This window comes from Mus pahari, chromosome X (assembly GCF_900095145.1).
Source record: "Mus pahari chromosome X, PAHARI_EIJ_v1.1, whole genome shotgun sequence".
Classification (NCBI taxonomy): Eukaryota; Metazoa; Chordata; class Mammalia; order Rodentia; family Muridae; genus Mus; species Mus pahari.
The window spans coordinates 118,788,165-118,809,813 of NC_034613.1; the positions used below are offsets into that span (position 1 = coordinate 118,788,165).

A 21,649-nucleotide genomic window follows, 5' to 3' on the forward strand; every position below is an offset into this window, starting at 1 on the left:
GGAGCAGGGTGGAGGGAGGGTATAGGGGACATTCGGGATAGCATTTGAAATGTAAATGAAGAAAATATCTAATAAAATAATTTTAAAAAATAAAATTTAGATTCAAAAGGAAAATCTAAAAAAAAAAGGCTTTTAAAAAAAAGGCTTCAAAAGGCAAAATCTCGAAAATGAGATGTTTATATGAAGCTCTATAAACATCTAACATATATATATAGGACTGCCCATACATACACATATACACATATACATACAGACAGCTTAGGTTTATGTATGTTCAGAAAACACCTGAAAAAGTCACGTGGCATCACTTTTGATTAACCAAGAGGTTTTGTGCAAACAAGAAAGGGAAGCTGAGATTGCAAAGTGCACAGGTAAGGGTTGAAGATATTCTCAGCGTGCACACAGAATCACTCAAGAAACACTGGAAAAATACTAGCTCTAGAAATAATGTTCTAGATACAATGAAAACGTTATACTGAAGTTGAGAGCACCATATATTAGATGAATCATTTATATAAAATGTCTCAGATAGGGAAATCCATAGGGATGGATATTTTCTCAGTGGCTGCCCAAGACTCGAGTATAAACAAAAACTAATATCAGTCCTTTAGGTGATGGCAATGTCCTAAAACTAGATTGTTGTTATGGTTGATGAATTCTATAAATTTATTACAAATCACTGAATTGTGAGCTTAAGGAACAAGTTTTATGGTATGCAGTAAATGCTAACTCAATAAAGTAGAAAAAACGAGCCAACTCCATGCTATAAAAGCGCACTCTTCCCCAAATGCAATAATATTAATAGGGAGAGGTAAACTGATGCTGAGAAGGCAATTCTGGGATGACAGAATGAAAACCTCTAAAGATCTGGGTCCTAAAAGCAGAAAGAACAGTGGCAAAAAAAAGTCAAAATCAATTTTGGAAGAAAATTAAATGCTTGCAATAAAACATGGAACAGTGTTTCAAGAAAAAGTAAGATTAGTAAGTAAGGCTTGTAGCATTTCAACTTTCTATAATACCATCTCTGTAGCTTCAAAGCCCTAAAAAATTCAACATTACTGTCATTATAGACGCTATAACCCAGCAGCATAGCTGAACTTAGAGCCCGTCCTCTGAAAATCAGTACTATTTCATATGCCTGGCATCCCGTGGGAAAGCTACATTCTGAATACTTGTCTGTTTTTCATCTGACTGATACCCCTTACTGTAAAAAGAGTTCATCCCTATGGCATTTGTCAAAATTAATTGGTGGAGGTTGTATACATCTGCTTGACATGGAATTAACATTGAAGACTAAAAAGAGGCCAACAAAACAGTCCCACACAGGATCAAGACAGCCAACATTCCAGCGTGTAAGCGGGGCAGGGAGTTGCAAGGAAACAGAAGCCCCATCCTGAGCTGAGGAGCTATTGGCAGTTAATGGTCACTAGGGAAGGCAGAGTCGCGTTTCTGAAAGGGTGTGGCCACTGGTAGGTTGCCTATGCTCTAGTGGGCTGCTCTAGACCCATGCACACATGAGCTTCAGGAAATTATGTTCATTGCAGTTATTAAAAAAAAAAATAAGAGTGCAGGAAGATGGGGAGGGTGAGCTGTAGAGAAGTACAGGAAGGAGGGGAGGGAATGAAGGGTGAGGACGAGCAAAATATACTGAATCCCTATAGACACTTGAAGGGGGAAGCAGGCTTGCAAAGATTCAGATATGTTCCCAAGAATCTGGGAGGCAACGAACATAAACAAAGCTGTGTATATACCCAGGACAGCTGGGATCCAAGAAGACCCTATTATCTCACTGTGGGCTGACAGTAAAGCTTAACTTGAATAGTAAGTGACGTCAAAGGCAGAGCCGGCAAGCCTTTGAGTATTGAAAGAGTGTTCCAAGCTACTTATACATAGATTCTTAAGCAAATGATGATAGACATTCTGGTTCAAGACCCTTAAGGAATTCTCTTCAGTTGTTAGAGAATTACTTTGCTAAGGAAGCAAAGATAAGACATAATTCTTAGAATTAAATACAAAGAACACTTACTAAGCAATGGCATCAACAAATCCATGAGGTAGTGGCAATGGTGTACTGATTTTTTTATTTACTACATTATACCATTTAAAATCTCTAATTTTTAACAAAATATACAACATATTATAATGGAAGAGGAAAGTATGACCTATACACAGGAAGAGGAAAAAAAATCAATAAAATCATGTTAGACTAACTAGACAAAAATTTAAAACAGTTATTCTAAGTTCCTTAAACAACTGAAGAAAAAACCCAGACTATCTAATAAAATGGAAACTAAAAGTAAGTGGAGGACAAGAAAATGAAGACCGAAGCAGAAACTCTGGAGTTGCATGCAGAGTAACTGACGTGACCACTTCACAAACAGAACTTAACAGATTTGAGCTAGCAAAAGAAAGACTCCACAAACTTGAAGATAACCCCACTATCTATTCAGAGAACAATAATCTAGTCCGGGAAAGAAAAACAAATAAAGACAAGGAAATATTAACAGCCTCGGAGGATGAGGCAAATGATTAACCCTCTCGGAGAGCACACACAGATCACAGGACTCTCAGAAGCTGAAAGAGGGGGGAGGAACGAAAAAACATTTCAAGAAGCAATGGCTAGTAACATCTGCAAACCGATGGAAAGCAGTAATTCACACACCAAAGAAGCTCAACAGAATCAAAGGGGAATAAACTCAAAGAAATATAGTCCTACATATATACATCCAAACTCCAAAGGGGATGCAAAGAGTAAATATTTGTGTGTGTGTATGTATGTATGTGCGCATGTACACAGATGGGTTTGTGTGTGTGTGTGTGTGTGTGTGTGTGTGTGTAAACTCATGTGTTACAGAGACCTGACATGCACATAAGTGACTGTGTATGTATAGGACACAGGACAACCTCACTGTTGTTCCTCAGGAGCCATTTACTTTGCTTTTTGAGACAGGATCTCTCAATGGCTTGGAGCTCCCCAAGCAGTAAGGCTCAGGGATACACGTGCCTCTTTAGCCCCAAGATTGCAAGCACATATCACTATGCCCAGGTTTTTGTTTTGTTTTGTTTTGTTTTGTTTTGCTTTGATTTTTTTGTGGGTTCTGGGGTTTGAACTCAAGTTCTCATGTTTACACAGCAAGCACATTATTGGCTAAGCTCTCTCTCCAGCCCGAGAATGAATTGCTAAAACAGCAACTCAAGAGAAGAGACTCATGGAAAGAGGTCCAAGTAGAAATAACAACTGACTTATAGAAACCACAGAGGCCAGAGGCAGTAAGATGACATGTTCCATGTGCTACAAGAGAAAGGCTGTGCACCAAAAGTTCTCATCCATCAAAATGTCTTCAGAGAGGAGGAACAGAAGAACCAGTGAATAACAGGAGGATGACTACAACTCAAGTATGTTATATGCATATAAGACAAGTCACAGTGAAATTCATTATTTTGTAATAACTAATATATGCTAATAGTGTTTTAAATAAAAACTATCATTAACAACTGAAGAAGAAAGTATAAGATAAAGAATTCATTACCAGAGCCGGGCGTGGTGGTGCATGCCTTTAATCCCAGAACTTGGGAGGCAAAGGCAGGCAGATTTCTGAGTTCGAGACCAGCCTGGTCTACAAAGTGAGTTCCAGGACAGCCAGGGCTATATAGAGAAACCCTGTCTCAAAAAACCAAAATAAATAAATAAATAGACAGATAGATAGATAATTCATTACCAGAAGATCTACCCTACAAGGAAGTAAATCCTTTAGGTCAAAGTGAATGAATAGTGCATAGCAGCACAGATGCAGAGAGGAACAGCACTCATAAACTTGACTATAGGTATACAAAAAACATGGTACAAGTGTCCTTTCCCTTCTAATTATTCTTCATCTGATCTGATGTAAAGCAGTAATTACAAAACTGCTATAGTATTTGAAAAAAATCTACACAGCGGTAATCTGTATAACAGTATAAAAGAACAGAAATATAACCACATTTTAGATATGATTAAAAGTACATTGCCATGAATGTGAACTAATTTGTTTAATCTAAGATGTTAACTATAATCTATAAGATAACCAGGTAGGAAATAAAAGACACATACAAACACACACCAACATACACACTGGTAGGGGGCAGGAGGAATTCCATCCAGTGAATTAGAATGATATACTAGATTAAACTAATTCCATAAATGAACGAACTAATAAATGTAAATCCTATCTTATCAACATAAGCTAATACTTTAAAATAAGCAAACAAAAAACCTCAATCAAAAAGTCATGAGAAGCTGCACCCATAAAGTCTCAATAATATGATTGCCTAAACAAGACCTGCATGATAAAACCATTAGCTGACATGCCAATGTTTGCAACATTAAATGGACTGAACTTGTTTTGTAGAGAGACCCTGTCTCAAACAAAACAAAATAAAACAAAACAAAACAAAAAAAATAGCATGCTACTGGCATAAAGCCAGACACATATACCACCAAAGAGCCTGGAAATAAACTCTCATCCGTATGGTAAATGATCTGAGTAGTAAGATTACTCAGTGCAGAAACAACAGTCTTCAAAAAATGGTCCTGGGAAAATTCAGTAGTAGCAAGTATACTATGAAACTGAAGCCTTATCTTATGCCATATGCAAAATTTACTCAAAATTTACTCAAAGACCTAAACAGCAACACAGAAAATGTAACGGCTCAGAAGGTAACAGAGACGAAATGACTTCCTGATATTAGATTTGGTGCTGACTTCTTACATATGCTAACAGAAGCAAAGGAAGGAAAATAGCTGGGTGATGGTAGCGCACACCTTTAATCCCAGCATGCAGGAGGCAGAGGCAGATGGATCTTTGTGTTTGAGGCCAGTCTGGTCTGCACAGTGAGTTCTATGGCAGCCACGGCTACACAGAGAAACCCTGTCTCAGAAAAACAAAATAAAGGAAGAAAAATTAGAGAACTCTGCGCATTAAAGGATACCATTAAAAGTTAAAAGCAGACGAAGAACAAGAGAAAATATCTACAAATCATGTATCTGATACTTGATATGGATATCTATTCATAGAAGATACATGGTCAAATAGTATATGAAAAATACACAGCAGTATTAAAATGCAAATCAAAAGTACAATAAGATAAGTCATGCCTTTTAAAGTAGCAATTATCCAAAAAGAGAAAAGACCAAAAGTAACATGTGCTCCTGAGAATTTAGAGGAACTGGAACTTCTGTGCATTGCTGGTAGGAATGCAAAATGACAGTGTGTATAGAGAGCAGTAGGGAGGTTCATCAAAAAGGAAATAAAATTATAAGATCCAGCAATTCCATTTCTATATATGTACACAAAGAACTGAAAGCAGATATCAAACATTTGTTCACCAATGTTCACATCAGCATTAGTCACAATAAGTACAAAATGGAAGTAACTGAAGTGTCCACGGATGAATGAATTGATTAAACAAAGCAGTATGTATATACAATGGAATATTATGCAGCCTTAAAAAAGGAATGGAATTCTGATACATGCGACAACATGAATCAGCAATGAAGACATTTATGCTAAGTAAAATAACCTAATCATAAAGGATAAATATTATATGATTCTATTTATGTGAGGCATATAGAGTACTCAAATTCACAAAAAGTAGAATACTGGTTGCTAGAAGGCAGAGGGTGTGAGGTAAGATAAAGTAGTTCTTAATGTGTGTAACTTTAAAAGCTCTGGAGATGGATGGTGGCAACAGTTAGAGAATAATGGATATATTTAACACCCCAGAAGTAAATACTTAAAAATGGTTACAATGGCAAATTTTATGTTACATATATTTTAGTGCAATTAAAAAACATACTACTAAGAGAATAAAGTTACAAGCTCCAGACTGTTAAAACATTGTAAAGCATACATCCTGTGGAGGACTGTGTTTAGCATATAATAGAGTAATCTCAAAAGTCAATAGGAAGGAAAAACAATCCAATGAGAAAATGACAGCTACATGACCAGAAACCTTAACAAACAGAATATAAGGATGGCAAAAAAGGAAATGGGAAGATGCTCAGCATCAGTAGCCACTGAGAAAAGGCACATACAAACGACACCTATCAGTACAATCACAAAAGACGCTGACAAAGATGGAGAGCAAGGGAATGCTCATACACCACTGGTGGGAATGCAAAATGGTACAGCCACTCTGGAAAATGGTTTGGCAGTTTCATATAAAGTTAAATGTGCACTTACCATATGACCCAGTAATCCCACTTCTAGATATTTACCTTAGAGAAATAAAAACTTATGTTCACACAAAAACCTGCACAAGAATGTTAATATCAATATCATTCATAAAGACCATAACCTGGAAAACCCAAATCCACTTCAATACGTGAATGGATATGGAATATCCACACAATGAAATGGGACTCCACAAAAATGAATGAGTTATTGATATAAACAACAACTTGGATGAGTCTCAAAAGCATTATGCTGAGTGAAAGAAGCCAGCCTCGAAATGTTACACACTGCATGATCCCATTTATGAGTCTCTAAAAGGTAAAGCAGAAGCAATGGAGATAAGTGAGAGCCAGGGACTTGGGGCGAGCAATGGGGGTGACTGTAACGGGGATAGTGTGAGGAGAGTTTGAGTAATGGAGCTGTTCCCCTCTTGACTGTGGTGGTGCATACATGAAATCTACATGATTTACAATTCACAGAATTGTACACCCAAAGAAGGCCCCATGCAATTTTACTGTCAGTTCATTTCAAAATAAAATTCCACTTATGATATCATTATTACCATCATCATCAATATTACATTGATTAATGATATTCAGAATTATTTGTGCAATGGGATCTAAAAACCAGCAAGGTCAATATTGTTTGGCACAATAAAGCTATAGAAGTCAAAACAAAACTAAATGTAAAATCTTGACAACTTTGACTAACTCTTCTCTGTAATATTTCATATCAGGACAGTATGTTCTCTCTGAATTATTTTCTATAAACATTGTCATATAGTGAATATGGAATTAAATAGTGCTCAACTTAGAAGTCTGGGACCCTAGTTTACAGTCCTAAATCTAACACTGTAAGAAAACTCTCAACTTGCCTTTTGTGCCTAATTTTATCTTCCTCTTCATTGAGGTCATGTACTTGTCTGCACTTGTCTTTTTGTGGTATGCTGTGAAGGTTTAAAGCAAGGAATTTCAAAGACAGAAAAGAGAACAGAGACACACACACACACCCACACCCACCCCACTACCAGGTCCTGCTCAGATTTCCATGTGTTCCCTCACTTCATCCTAACAACTCCACAGCAGGGATGTGACTGATCCTCTCATTTCCCAGAGGAAGCCACTGAAGTAGAGAGAGGTAATGTGATTGATACTGTACAGCTAGTAAGTGGGAGATCCAGGTTTGCCCCAGGCAGTCTACTTCCAGAGCCGAAGTTCACATTCAGTATGCCGTGTCTCTCCACAGAAAGCCGTTCATTCGCTCCTTCCTCCCTTCAGCACAGCTCTGCCACCTGTATTGCCTATCTATCTTCAGTATCCCATCCCATCACTTAGCATATCATAAAGCATGGACCACTTCTGACTCCTCAGAGTCACAGTTTCAATGTTGCATCAGAATCTGCATATCCTCATCCCACCATCCTCACAAACTCAACCGGTCCAAATGAAACACACCATCCTTCCTCAAAATGTCCACTAAAGACTTAATTCTACCAAGTGTTCACTTATGCAGCCTTGAAATATAAGAGGTGCCCTGCCTTATTCCTGTCCACTCCATCCTTAGTCAAGGAGTCTCCTCCTTCATCCTCAGTCCTATCACCTACAACGAACTCCACCTCGCAAGCCCACTGTCAGCATTCCAGGTGACAAGTTGGTAAGTCAGTGACTTTAATTCCACTCTCTCTTTCCTCTCTCTAATTTTCTCTACTGGCCACCACAATGATCATTTCCAAATCCAGTTTTTATCATCTTACTATATTCAAATGCATTAACTTGAAGAAACTACCTCCATATACCTTTGTATTATCAAACAAATCAGTATTCCGTGTATTCCGAGCTACCTTTTTAACCTGATTTCTTACTAACCCAATTAACAGTGCTCACAACCAATTACTGCAACTGAAATGCTAGTTCCTCTCTGACAGAAGCTTAAAAGAGTATTTAGATCTTACCTCTTTTGAGAGGCCCTCTTCAGTGACACCAATAAAACTCTGAACTTCTGTGGCACTGAGCCATGTATCTATCATTACTCCTAAAGAGTACACGTGGGCACCTCTAAGCTGACTAGTACAAGGCTAGAAACCATTCCTTAAACACTTTCTGGGTACCTTCGACCATGCAGAGTAAAATTACCTGCTAAACAAATTCTTTATGGTTAAGACACACACAGTTTCTGGACTCGTCAGAATCTAGCTGTATTTCCCTTTCGTGTATCAGTCATCGTTCCTGACCATATCCTGTTTCAGTGCCACACTGAACATCTTGCTGTTCCCTACAGTACCAGGTCCTTCCACATTATGGCTCTTAGCCACTCACTAGCAGTAATGTTCTTTCCCCTTTACATTACAAAATTACCCGTTGTCCTGTTAAGATAGTACATCGTTTGTGTTCCATGCCACCTTGGCATTTGAGCAAACCCCTCTATAATAACACTTTCCATGCTAGTAACTATACACATATTTGTATCTCTTGTGGGACGATATATTTATCAAGAGTAGTAACAACTTGTCTTTCACCAATTCCCCATATCTAATGGCTAGATGTTAAGTCTTTCTTCCAGTTAAAGAAGATTTTAGAGTCAGTGAGGATCCCATACCTTGGTAATAAAGAGCCTTAAGGAAGGAGTGACGATCAGTTCCCTGAAATAAAGACTTTTCAATTTCCATTTCTCTTCGGGTCAGCTGTTTGCTCTTTGAAAACCTCTGTGGCAGGCAAAGGATGCGCTGGCGCTCTGAGATCCTTTCTTTAATATCTTCAAGCCGTTTCTGTATTGCTTCGGGGGTTGCCCTCAGCTTTGTCCTCTGAAAGCAGGGAAATAAGGTGCTTTATATCAAAAAGGATACAGCACAAACGTGAATCTGAGACCACACTTGAGAAAGAAGATGAGAAGGGCCCAGAAATTGGAAGTGTTTATGGAAGTTTTAGTTAAGGGCTAATCAACAGCTTCTTTTTATCCAATGTTTCTATCTTAAAAACCAAAGAAGATTCAGACCCAACACTCAGTTTTAGAAAAACTCAGAACAAAAAGGTTCTCAATAATAAAATGAAATAACTACTATGTTGGGGAGTTCAGCTGTACCCGCTTATTGATGGTTTACACACCCCAGCAAAGAGGCACAGAATTGGGCATGGGATTTATCTCCTCTGCTCCCTGCCATCTGGCACAAATGAAAATAAAGAAATGTTTTTATGAAAAGAGCTTGTTTACCTTTTCACCGGAAACATGGCTTTTCCAGATCAATATTTCGGTTTCATTGAGCCCTAATTCCCTGAGAGAAGCAGTTTCCTGGTCTTTTTCATGTAGTGTCTGGAACTGGGACAAAGTCATTGTCCCAGCTGCTTCCTTCCCAAAGGGCTTGTACATAGTCCCAGGGGCAAAGCTCTTTTTCTTAGAGACACATCTACAAAACACAAAAGAGGTGAATAAGAACATCTTGGGGTTGAATTCACAGTGATGGGGCTGCCTGTTAAAACAAATTCAATGAAGTCCATTTCCATTTTATTGCCTAAGTGAAGCACCAGGGCAAAAAAAAAAAATGGAATTCCCCCCACACAGGACTGAATTAACAAATGTTAACTGAGTACATGCTATATATTAGATGCTGTGTTCTTTTCTGAGAGTTCACAGTTTAAAGAAAAGAAACTCGCTGGGCAGTGGTGGCACATGTCTTTAATCCCAGCACTTGGGAGGCAGAGGCAGGTGGATTTCTGAGTTCGAGGCCAGCCTGGTCTACAGAGTGAGTTCCAGGACAGCCAGGGCTACACAGAGAAACCCTGTCTCAAAAAAAAAAAACAAAAAAAGAAAGAAAGAAAGAAAGAAAGAAAGAAAGAAAGAAAGAAAGAAAGAAAGAAAGAAATCCAAGGGGCTAGAGAGATGGCACAGTAGTTAAGAGCTCTTCCTGCTCTTGCACAGGAACTAGGCAAGTTCTCAGCACTCACATGGCAGGCCACAACCACCAGAAACTCCAGTTCCAGGGGATCCAAACCCCTCTGGCCTCTGTAGGCACTGTACACATGGGGTTTACAAAAACTAACTTAATTCCTCTCCCTCCCTCTTGCTCCTTCTCCACCTCCCCCCCCACATAGAAACACACAAAATAAATCTATAAAAATATCAAAAGAGCTGCCACCTATATGAAGAATTGTAGAAAGGAAACAACTAAATAGGAAATGAGCATATAGAATTAAAAGTGCCACATTAGGGGAAATGCAGGGTGCTACAGTAGGACACAGTAAAAGTAGTTACCCCGGGCTTGGTATGATATACACTTAAACTTCCTACAAAAAGACACAAAAGCAAAATCTGATTTCATCTAAAGAGGTCTTCTGAAGAAGGTGGTTAGGTGGGAGGTGTGCTCCATCAAGCTTTAAGAGGGATCGATAACCCTCAGGTAAGGGTCTATTAGAATCTGTTCACAAATCAATACCCACTCTTCAATGGAGACAGAGGTATCCAGTTGATGTTGAAGGAGGCTCTTCAGCTGCCTCTCACCTTCTGTTTCCAGTTCCTCCAGGACATGTTCTTCATCTTTCACACAGCTATTTACCCTGGAACAGATATAGAACAAAATCCATAGGAAAAGCAGAAGACACATAAAGTCTGAAAACATATCCCCATCTATATTACCTATCAGCGATCCATTTGTTCAAAGGCATGTCTTCAATAGTCTACTGCCCTGAGTATTATTTGATTATACATTCACTCAATACCTATGTACACAAGAAGCACTGTGTTAGCTACCTGTAGTGGCTAGTTTTGTGTCAAACAACACAAGCAGAGTCATTTTGGAAGAGGGAACCTGAATTGAGAGAATATCTTCACCAAACTGGCCTATGGGTGAGCCTATGGTGTGCTTTCTTGATTGAAAATTGATACGGGAGGACCACGCTCACTTTGTGCAGTGCCACACCTGGGCTGGTGGTCCTGAGTGCTATAAAAAAAAAAAAGCAGGCTGAGCAAGCCAGGAGGAGCAAGCTGGTAAACAACACCCCTCTGTGGCCTTTGCATCAGATCCTGCCTCCAGGTTCCTGCCAAGTTTGAGTTCCTGCCCTGACTTCCCTCCGTGATGGAGTGTGACCTCAAAACTGTAAGCTAGAATGAATCCTTTCCTCCCCAAGTTGCTTTTGGTCATGGTATCTTTTCACAGCAGTGGAAAGTAGTTAACTAAGATACTACTTGTGGAAATTAAAGATATTCTAGGCATAGTTTTGATCAAGGAATTTGTAATATATTTAGGGAGAAGACGTATATCCTCTTGCGCTGTGTACATGTGCCTATAAAGAGAGGGAATCTAAATAATAGAGAAACATGCTCAAATGAGTCGAAGTTTGCAGAAGAAAGGGGCCAACCTGGGAGCTAAAGTGGTAAGGACGACTTCAGAATGGTATTCTTAAACTGGTATGTGAAAGATTGGATGTGACTAAGGACAGGAGAAGTAGGAAAGCAAATATAAAGAGACAGACCGCGAATTGTGGGATACCTGGAACCTCTATTTAGATACTTGCTTTGAATGGCCTTAAATACACAAATTATGGGATGTTGGACCAGACCTGAGCGTGCAGGTATTAGGAAGAGTAAGCAATGTTTAAGGTCATGTGAATTAGAAGATAAATAGAGCAACTAGTTAGGAAACGATTGAGACATATGGCAATGAAAGGCCAGACTAGGGCAGTATGGGCAGAAATACAAAGGAGGGGTTCGATGAGAGAGGCCTTTAGGAGAATGATGTTAAGAAAGTAAAACAATCAGACCCATAAATAAAAACACTCACATTTCGAACTGTTGGTACAACTTGACAGAATGTGGGTATGAAGGAAGGAAAATGGTTCCAGCTGGAATAAATGCCTAGGAAATGGAAAGTCACTGTCACTAATACCTACACTGAGGTGAACAGCTCTTCCAACTCTGTAACCCTCCCATGAAGTGCACTTCCAAAGCACTGGTCTGAAGCAACAACAAACGTTGACTGGCTACAGTTCTTAATGGGAGGACAGTCTGAGGCTCAACACAGAGGAAGCTGAAGCCATTTGAGGACATAAGATCTGAAGCTATTAGAGAAGAAATTCTGAAGAAGGGCAGAAAGTATTAAGAGTGTCTTGTCTTACCAACTTGTAGCCTAGACACTGTGGGGTAGAAAACTGGATCATGGCTGTGAGCCAACCTCAAGTGATTAAGAACTCTTATTCATGTCCCAAGAAATAACACAACCATTTAACCATGTGAGAACAGAGTAGAGACACAAGAACAAACACAAAGATGAGTTAAATCCATGAGAAAAATAAATATCGAATTTCTTACCAAACAGACCTTGTCTACTGGGGTTTATACTAAAGTACAGAAAATCCCTGAAACTATAAGATTCCTAAAAAGAGCTGGACCTATATTAAAATATTCTAAAATAACTTTGGAACTGAGTTTTTAAAAACCTTTTAAGTCTCTCTATCTTTATTTACAATCCCAAAAGTTACTGCTAAATTTAATTTGTAAAAAAAAAAAAATGAATAAGCATATCAACACACATGGCTCTATTGGGAAATACTGTGAGTTTTTTTTTAAAAAGCTTATCACAAAAAAAGACAATATATTCCCATTTATATAAGGTTAAAGCACAGATGATACTAGGAATATTTTGTTCAGGGATTAAACTCACATGTGGAAAATGAACTAAAAAACAAAAAACAACACAGGAACAGCCGGGGAAGCGGTGGCGCACACCTTTGATCCCAGCACTTGGGAGGCAGAGGTAGGCAGATTTCTGAGTTTGAGGCCAGCCTGGTCTACAGAGTGAGTTCCAGGACAGCCAGGGCTACACAGAGAAACCCTGTCTTAAAAAACCAAACCAAACCAAACAAACAAACGGCAAAGGAATAATTATAATTGGTGCAAAACAAAAGACAAAGGAATAAGTGTAATTGGTGTAAACTCCTAGATAAAAGGGGAAGAAGCCATCAGAGAGCCAAGGGGGCTTCTAAGGCACATATGTGAATCATGTCCTACCTCTTAACCTGTATAGCAAACAGCTCTTTATAATCATCCAAGCTATACACTAGATTCACTTTCCATGTATGAGGTATCTCATCACAGGATAATTAAAATAATTAAAGCAGAGGAAACATGAAAACAAGCCAACAAACAAAACAAACAAACAACAAAAACCTTTTTAAAAAAATTCAGGAGAAAGCATTCCTAATCAGGTTCTTTGTGCCATTGTTCCAGTGTGAAGATTCTATGGCAGTGTGAAGCCAAAACTAAGTGGCTCCTTTTCTGAAGGTTTCCTGTCCTGTCAATAACTGGGAAGCTCTGGTCTCAGGGAGGACCGCCCCAGGCGCAAAGGGCCATTCACTGCAGAACCGGCAGGGGAAACTGCCCTGAAGTTCCCTTTCTTCTTTCAAAGCACCGGGAGCCAGTTCCATGCTCGATTTGGAGATGCAAACTCTCACCCTCTAACTTGAAGATCTCAAAGCAGTACCCGGAGTGGCGGGCCCCATTATGTCTTTAAAATCTAGACAAAGTAAAGTGCCCACCCTCTGACCCTCTGGCGGGTGAGACCCAGCAGGACGGGCGGGCGGGCCAGGGAGGGGCTGGCGTGAGCATCCGGAGAGTCAGGAATGTGAGAGGCCAGGCAGCTCCAGAGGCCTCTGCCCGGAGGGAAACATTCCAGTGGAAACCCGCCTGGCTGCGGCCCTTCCAGAACTTCACCCCAGCAGACTGGTCCAGCCGGCCGGCCTTCCCTCCTCCCTTCTCCTTTGTCTTCCCGATGGAGAGAACCCGCCCCTCGAGAACGTGACATATCCCAAACGAAAGGAAAAAAAAACACACACAAAAGTTTCATAGTAAAAGATAAAAGTTGCCTTCAGCAACCCGGATATGCCCTTACCTCTTCATGTTTCCGCAGGCCCCTATCACTAACTTGGGTAAATAGGAAGGAGACCTCAACTCCCAGCAATCTGTGCGGCAGACACGAAGGTGATGAAGGTTGGAGCGTGGAACTCTGGGAAGTGTAGTAATGTGATGATGGAAAGAGAAAGCAGGTATTGGGTGATGGTGATTGGAAATTACGAATTTTTGGCCGGGCGGTGGTGGCTCAGGCCTTTAATCCCAGCACGCGAGAGGCAGAGGCAGGTGGATTTCTGGGCAGTGGTGGCGCACGCCTTTAATCCCAGCACTTGGGAGGCAGAGGTAGGTGGATTTCAGAGTTCGAAGCCAGCCTGGTCTACAAAGTGAGTTCCAGGACAGCCAGGGCTACACAGAGAAACCCTGTCTCGAAAAAACAAAAACAAAAACAAACAAAAAAAAAAAAAAAAGAAAGAAAGAAAGAAAGAAAAAAGAATTTTTAGCCCAGGTTAAAGATAACATCCAAAATATAAAGCTCATAAACCTAGGATTCACCTTTGACTTCCTGGCCAATCCTAGATTGTTTCTTATCACCATTTTCGTTCTTGTCAGCAAGGCTTCTCTTTAAGGATTTATCTGACTTGCCTGCTGTTTCCCCTCAAGCCTCTGGTCTGACCACATTGTTTGCACTAATGCTTCTCTCTTAGTTGTAACAGATCCTTCTGGGTTCCCTTAGTTTAAAGTCAGAAGCAGTACGTACCCAGACTTTTGAATATCTTATCATAAAAATATATGGAAGCCAGAGTCAGATATGGTCCTGAACCGGAGTTCAGTTCCCATAAAGCAGTTCAAAATTGTCTATAACTCCAGTTCTGAGCATCTGACTTGTTTCTGGGACACCAAGCACACATGTACATGCAGACAAAAAACTCAGATGCACAACATAGCTTATTTTTTAAAAGCTTCGTATACAAAAGTGTTTAAAAGCATTGGTTCCTGGGTTTAGGAATGTAGCTCAATCTGTAAGGTGCTGGCTTGACATGCATGCACAAAGCCCCCTAGGGTTGGATCCTCAACACCACACAAACTGGGAGTGGAATGAATACATGTTTGGGTAGACACTGAGTTCAAAGGCAGCCTGCACTACAGGAGACCCAATTTCAACAATAACAACAGCATGGATTAAAAAAACAAACAATAAAAGCATGTGTTCTTAATGACTGAAAATGGAAAAGCAAGTATCTCTAAAAATTTCAAGCTACAAAGTTCATTTAACCATGTAGTTCAAAGCAAGGCAGGTCAACATATTCTTTAAAAAAACAAAAACAACAACAAAACAAAATAAAAATATAAAACAAAGGAGGATTACTACCATGCCTCCAAACTATAAAAGGTAAGCAGAAAATTCGGAGACTCTGCACATCTATGAGGAAACAAGAGAAATATGATTTCTAAATGTATTGTAGGATCTTGAAATAGACAGAGGACACACGGTAAAAACTAAGTACATGTAAATAAAGTATAGCTTTTATTTAATAAGTTTCATTCTACATGACGAATATAATGTTGTGTTAGACATGAACTCTAAGAAAAACAGTAGAGTACATATGGAACACTAGAGTATGAAGTTTTAATGTAAATCTAGAACTATGTTAAAATAAAACATGATTTTTGTGATCTGTGGATTGTATCCAGGGTATTCTGCACTTTTTTTTTAGTTAATATCCACTTATTAGTGAGTACATACCATGCATGTCCTTTTGGGTCTGAGTTAGCTCACTCAGGATGATATTTTCCTGTTCCATCCATTTGACTGCAAAACTCAGGATGTCTTGTTCTTAATAGCTGAATAGTACTCCATTGTGTAAATGTATCATATTTTCTGTATCTATTCTTCAGTTGAGGGACATCTTGGTGGCTTCCAGCTTCTGGCTATAACAAAAAAAGGTCATAAAGTCACTATGAACATAGTGGAACACATGCTGAAGGGCCCAAGTGAGGATGCCTTAATTCCACTTGGAAGGGAGAAGAAAGCAATCACAGGAGAGGGGAAGGAGTGAAGGACTTGGGTGGTAAAGGGGACAAGGAGGAGAAGAGGGGAACATGATCAGGTATTGGGTGAGGGTAAAGGACTGAAGCCCTGAGGGCCAGCAGAAGGAATGGAAATAGGCAATTTTGGAAGGTAGGAAGTGGGGGTATCCTCCAGAATGTACGAGAGACTTGGGAGTCCAGAGACCCTCAGGACTCAAAGGGAGGGACCTTAGATGAAATGCCTGACAGTAGGGAGAAGGAACTTACTGAGCCCACCTCCAGCAGGAAGACAGGGCATCAAGTGAAGGATGGGGTTGCCATCCCACAGTCACAACTCCTGAAAGAATTACAGGGATGGAAATGGAGAGGAACCTGAGGAAAAGAAGCTCCAGGGACAGGCCCAAAGTGGGATCCAGCTCAAGGGGAGGTCCCAAGGTCTGACACTATTACTGAGGCTATGGAACACTCACAAAAAAGGGATCTATCATGACTGCCCTCTGAAAGACCCAACAAGCAGCTGAAAGAGTCAGTCAGATGCAGTTATTTGTACCCAACCAATGGACAGAAGCTGCTGAACCCTGTGGTTGTATTAGGGGAAAGCTGGAAGAAACTGAGGAGGAGGGTGACCCTGTAGAAGGACCAGCAGTCTCAATTAACCTGAACCCCTGAGATCTCTCAGACACAGGACCACCAAACAGGCAGCATACACCAGCTGATAAGAAGCCCCCAACACATACAGTAGAGGACTGCTGGGGGTCTGGGTTCAGTCAGAGAAGATGCTCCTAACCCTCAAGAGACTGGAGGCCCCAGGGAGTGGGAAGTTCTGGGACAGGTGCTGGGTGATAGAGGGGCGGCAGTGGGAGGTGGGAGGGGTGGGGACATCCTCTTGGAGATGGGGCAGGAGGACCAGGAGGGGGATAAAATTTGCACTGTAAAAAATAGATTAAATAATTTTTTAAAAAACTTATGAATTTTTTTAAAAAAGTATCCTAAATAGCATTTTTTTTAGAACTTGGGAACGGATATCAAAATGATAATACATTTGTTTTGTTGACATTCTATTGAAATAGTCACTCTCAATATTGCTGGTAGGAGGATAAATTGGTACAACCTCTAATAAGTACAACTTGATGTCACTATTGAAATTGAACACATCTACAAATAATATCTGCAATACCACAAATCATTAATCTATGTGCATTATTGTTCAATTACTGTGTATAACAGACTACTGGGGTGAGGGAGGGTAGAGCTTAATTATCCAAACGCATTCAATGAAGTCTATATAATGATGAAAAGGTGGAAAAGTCTTCGTATGACAATTCTGAAAAGATACCTAGTAAAATAGCAAGTTTGAGAATAACATATAGTATATTTGCATTTGTATGAAAGGGAGAATATATATGTGCCTGCATATTCATGTGCTATTCCTATGAGAACAAATGACAGTGAGTGTCTCCAATTAATAGAATTCAATGGTTGAGGGATAAGAACAAGGAAAAAATACAGCTCTTTATATGTTTTGTCTCTATTGAAATTGTGTTGAAACAGGGTTTTGTATGTATCTCAGACTGGCCTTTAACTTGTGATATTCCTGCCTGAGTCTCCCAAGTATTGACTTGCAGGTGTGTGCCAAACATATCTTTATGCCCTTTGAATTTTTAACTGTATTACTGTCTCATCTAAGTGATTATTTTTTAATTAAATAGAAATGTTCTTATATCAGGGGCCAGGTAAGAAAAAAATATCTTGTAGACTTTGGGGTTCTTAAGACTTGGGTTTAGATTTCAGTTCTCAGTTACTGATTTGCACCAATCTGGATGTTAAAATTTTTGTTTTGGTAAGTTTATGGACTGTGAATTTCAGTAAATTTCTTTAACTAGTTGAATTCTGCTTCCTCTTATGTAAAATGAGGATACTCAGTTCTCAAGGTGTGGGTCACTACTTCCTGGGGTTAGAATGACCCTTTTGGCAGGTTTGCATAACAGACATCCTGTATCAGATATTTACCTTACAGTTCATAACAGTAGCAGAATTACAGTTATGAAGTAGCAATGAAAATAATTTTATGTGTGACCCTCCCTGCTTCCGAGGAGCTTCAGCTGATAGCAGTCCACAAGGGCAAAGGGAACAGAGACAATGTACTTGAAGGTTTGGAAGCCCTCTAAGTACATATAGAAGTGTGGGTCAGCTGTGTGGGGTCAGAGGGAGGGGCGCAGATCAACTTAACTTGGAATGCTTATATGTTTTTTGGGGACAGGGGAAGGAGTATCCAGGAAGGTCAAATGACACCACTGTCAAGGTAATAAGATGCCTCATTAGCATGGGGAAACACTTCAGGAATCTCAGGTGTTAGGTCAGTGGTTTCTTATCAGGAGAAAGGAAGTTGAACCCGTAATCTTAAGGAAGGCCACAGGACATCCTACACATAGAGGCGTGGGGTGGGGACAAGGTCAGAGAAGGTGAAGCCCTGCTAAAGAAAGGATTCCTACCCATCGAGCCTACCTCAGAAAGGTATTCAGACAATGGTAGATGCCAATCTTAATTAGCAGGATTTTCCCACTTTTATGGTTGAGGGTCACCACAAGAGAAGGAATTGTGTTAAAGGGTCATTAGGAATGTTGAGAACCACTGCTTCAGAAGAACAGGAAACAGTTAGGCTGTCCAACTCCAAGGTTATCTAGTAAGTTCAGACTTGTTCAAACTCTTTGATACTATCCTGTTAAAGTCAGCAAAAAGCCCAAATTACAGCTACTGGAACAAAATGGAAGCTTTATATCTTTGAACTTCCCTAGAACTTCAAGCCTAGTAGATTTAAAATATCATGACACGAATTAAAGTTAATCTTCAATCTACCAAATACAAATGCCAGGGCTCTAGAAGCACACTAGTAACTAAATGCAAAGACACAATGCTTTGTAGTTCTGAGGTAGAATGAAGATTGAGTTTAACTATAAACTATAAACAAATTGTGGGCCACATCAGTCTGTGAGTGAGGCAAAAAAAAAATGTTTTAAGGAGGTAGGGCTTAACACGGGTGCTCAGCCCAACTGTACGCCTGACAAAAATTGTGAATAGGGAAATGGAACACATACCAAGGTTGATAGTGTACTTGACTTCTTGGAAGGATGGAGCAATTTATCATCATGGTAAATTTGTCTAGTTCTAATAAAACAGTCTATTGATACTGGTGTGATACACACACTACATAACAAATCTTGGAGAATGGATAGCTAGAAGACAGTTACACGGCTGTGGAAGTGCAAGTGGAAAGCAAGGTCATGAAAAACGTTCTATGTATCTGTATATAACTGCAGACAACCCAAGTGGTAGGTACCAAGAAATGTCTGGAGAATTTTACTAGAAGGAATGCCATTGTACTTCTAGGGGCACCAAGGTAAGGTGTCCTACCTATTATACTTCCCCAACATCCCTTTCCCATCTTAAACGTGTATCACACAGTCTGTAAAAAGCTTTAAGACCTTTGGTGTTAGACACTTCATCATGAGTTAATTTTAAAAATCCACCTCTCGAGCTGGGCGTGGTGGCACACGTCTTTAATCCCAGCACTCCAGAGGCAGAGGCAGGCGGATTTCTGAGTTTGAGGCCAGCCTGGTCTATAAAGTGAGTTTCAGGACAGCCAGAGCTACACAGAGAAACCCTGTCTAGAAAAACCAAAAAAAAAAAAAAATCCACCTCTCAAATTTATGACAAACTGAAAAGTATGTCAATCTACAAGGTAATGGCTCTATGCCAAGTGTGATGGTTTGTATCTGCTTGGCCCAGGGAGTAGCACTATTAGGAGATGTGGCCCTGTTTGGAGTAGATGTGTCACTGTGGGAATGGGCTCTAAGACCCTCATTTTAGCTGCCTGGATGCCAGTCTTCCACTAGCAGCCTTCAGATGAAGATGTAGAATTCTTAGCTCCTCCTGCACCATGTCCTGCTTCCACCTTTATGATGATGGACTGAACCTCTGAACCTGTAAGCCAGCCCAGTTAAATGTCCTTATAAGACTTGCCTTGGTCATCATGTCTGTTTATTGCAGTAAAACCCTATGATACCAATCTATAAGATTAGTTTAACTGAGCCAAAAGTTCCTCTTTAATAAATAAGACATGTTTTCATAGTGTTTCCGAAGGTGCTTTGTTTACTGTATGCTTCTGGCAAATACATTAGGAAGCAATTTTAATTCTGCTGTATAGAAAATGATTTTTTTAATTGATTTTCATTCCAGCCATCAACACCCCCCAGCACCCCTCCCACAGTTCCTCATCCCATTCCTCCTCTCCCCTTGCCTTTGAGAGGGTACTTCCCACTACCAGGCAGCCCCCTTCCCTGAGGCCTCAAGTTTCTACAGGATTAGATGCATCCTCTCTCACTGAGGCTGGACCAGGCAGTCCTCTGCTATATGTGTGCCAGCGGCCTTGGAGCAGTCCCTATAAGCTGTCTGGTTGGTGGCTCAGTCTCTGGGAGCTCCCAGGGGTCCCGGTTAGTTGAGAAAATGTTTTAAAAAATCAAAATCTCTTGATTTTACTGAACATGTAATATTAAAAGGAAAAAAAAACCCTGTCCCTGGCTTTCAAATTCCTTCTTAAAGAAGAAAAATGGCTATGTATTGAGAAAAGGCCATGACATTAGAAATGTAAGAACTTTCCTTCAGTTAATATTTAAGCTAGGTAACAATAGTTGCCTTAGAATTATTGGCAAAACGGGTTATTTCTGATCTTTAAAAATCAACATAAGTTTGTGCAATATCACATCTTTTAGACAAGTTAGAACCAGAATCAAATGTTGTTTAGGGGCTATTTAGTGTAAGGCTTCAAATCCCACACAGTACATTGACTGGGCTTACTGGATTAATCTGGGAGCTACTGGCCACTTTTATGTACTGAGGGTCAAAATACTACAAATTCCAGTAAAGACAGTGCGAAGGGACAGAGTAAACAGGACTTTAGTTTCCTCTTTAGAAAGAAAATTTGCAAAAAAACAAAAAAACAAAAACAAAACAAAAACAAAACAAAACAAAACAAAAAATCCCTCTGCTAGTGTTCAAAAAGGAATAAGAAAACCTGAAAAACTTTGGAGACTTGAAAAACATTTTATTCTCACAAAATGGTTGGCAAAACCCAATGCTGCCTGGGATGATTTTTTTTCTCTCTAGTGAATTAGATAAACAGAAGTTTAAAACCAGAAATTCATATAAAACATTATATTGACTTCACTGAATGTGGAACCCCACTGACATGTGGGCTACCATACAAGCTTTATCAAAAAAAAAAAAACCCTACAAAATAAGGACTTTTGTCCTTATCTAGGGTATATTGGTAATAATATTGAACTCTAAAAATTATAGATTACTCAAGAATCTACTCAAAAGTCATGTTTACCTTTAAGAGGCTACAAGATTTAATAGTCTGCATTATTCTCTCTTATTACCCTCTCCAACTTAGTATGAAAGATTGAAACTTGTGCATGCCAGCACAGCACTCTATAACAAAACTGCAGGCTGACATTGTTTTTTTCTTCTTTGCGACAAAGTCTTAATTTAGTTGAATTCAGGCCAGCTTTGAA

At 39.7% G+C, this 21,649-nt stretch overlaps 1 protein-coding gene across 4 annotated transcripts in view; it reads right to left on the reverse strand.

Annotated features, from left to right (window-relative positions):
- The window catches only part of Rbm41 (RNA binding motif protein 41), a 73,841-nt gene extending 59,702 nt beyond the window's left edge, over positions 1 to 14,139 (reverse strand). For 2 of the 4 annotated variants that reach the window (XM_021188081.2, XM_021188080.2), the window contains exons 1-4: positions 14,089 to 14,139; positions 10,643 to 10,759; positions 9,420 to 9,612; positions 8,808 to 9,012 (exon numbers count right to left, since the gene is read on the reverse strand). In XM_021188081.2, the coding sequence (XP_021043740.1) occupies positions 8,808 to 9,012; positions 9,420 to 9,612; positions 10,643 to 10,759; positions 14,089 to 14,096 (523 nt within the window). In that variant the 5' untranslated portion in view covers positions 14,097 to 14,139. Of the gene's footprint in view, positions 1 to 7,086; positions 7,159 to 8,807; positions 9,013 to 9,419; positions 9,613 to 10,642; positions 10,760 to 11,982; positions 12,057 to 14,088 lie in introns of all 4 variants that reach the window. The other 2 variants (XM_021188079.2, XM_029534490.1) reach the window with 2 other exon arrangements.
- Positions 14,140 to 21,649: the final 7,510 nt, after the last annotated feature.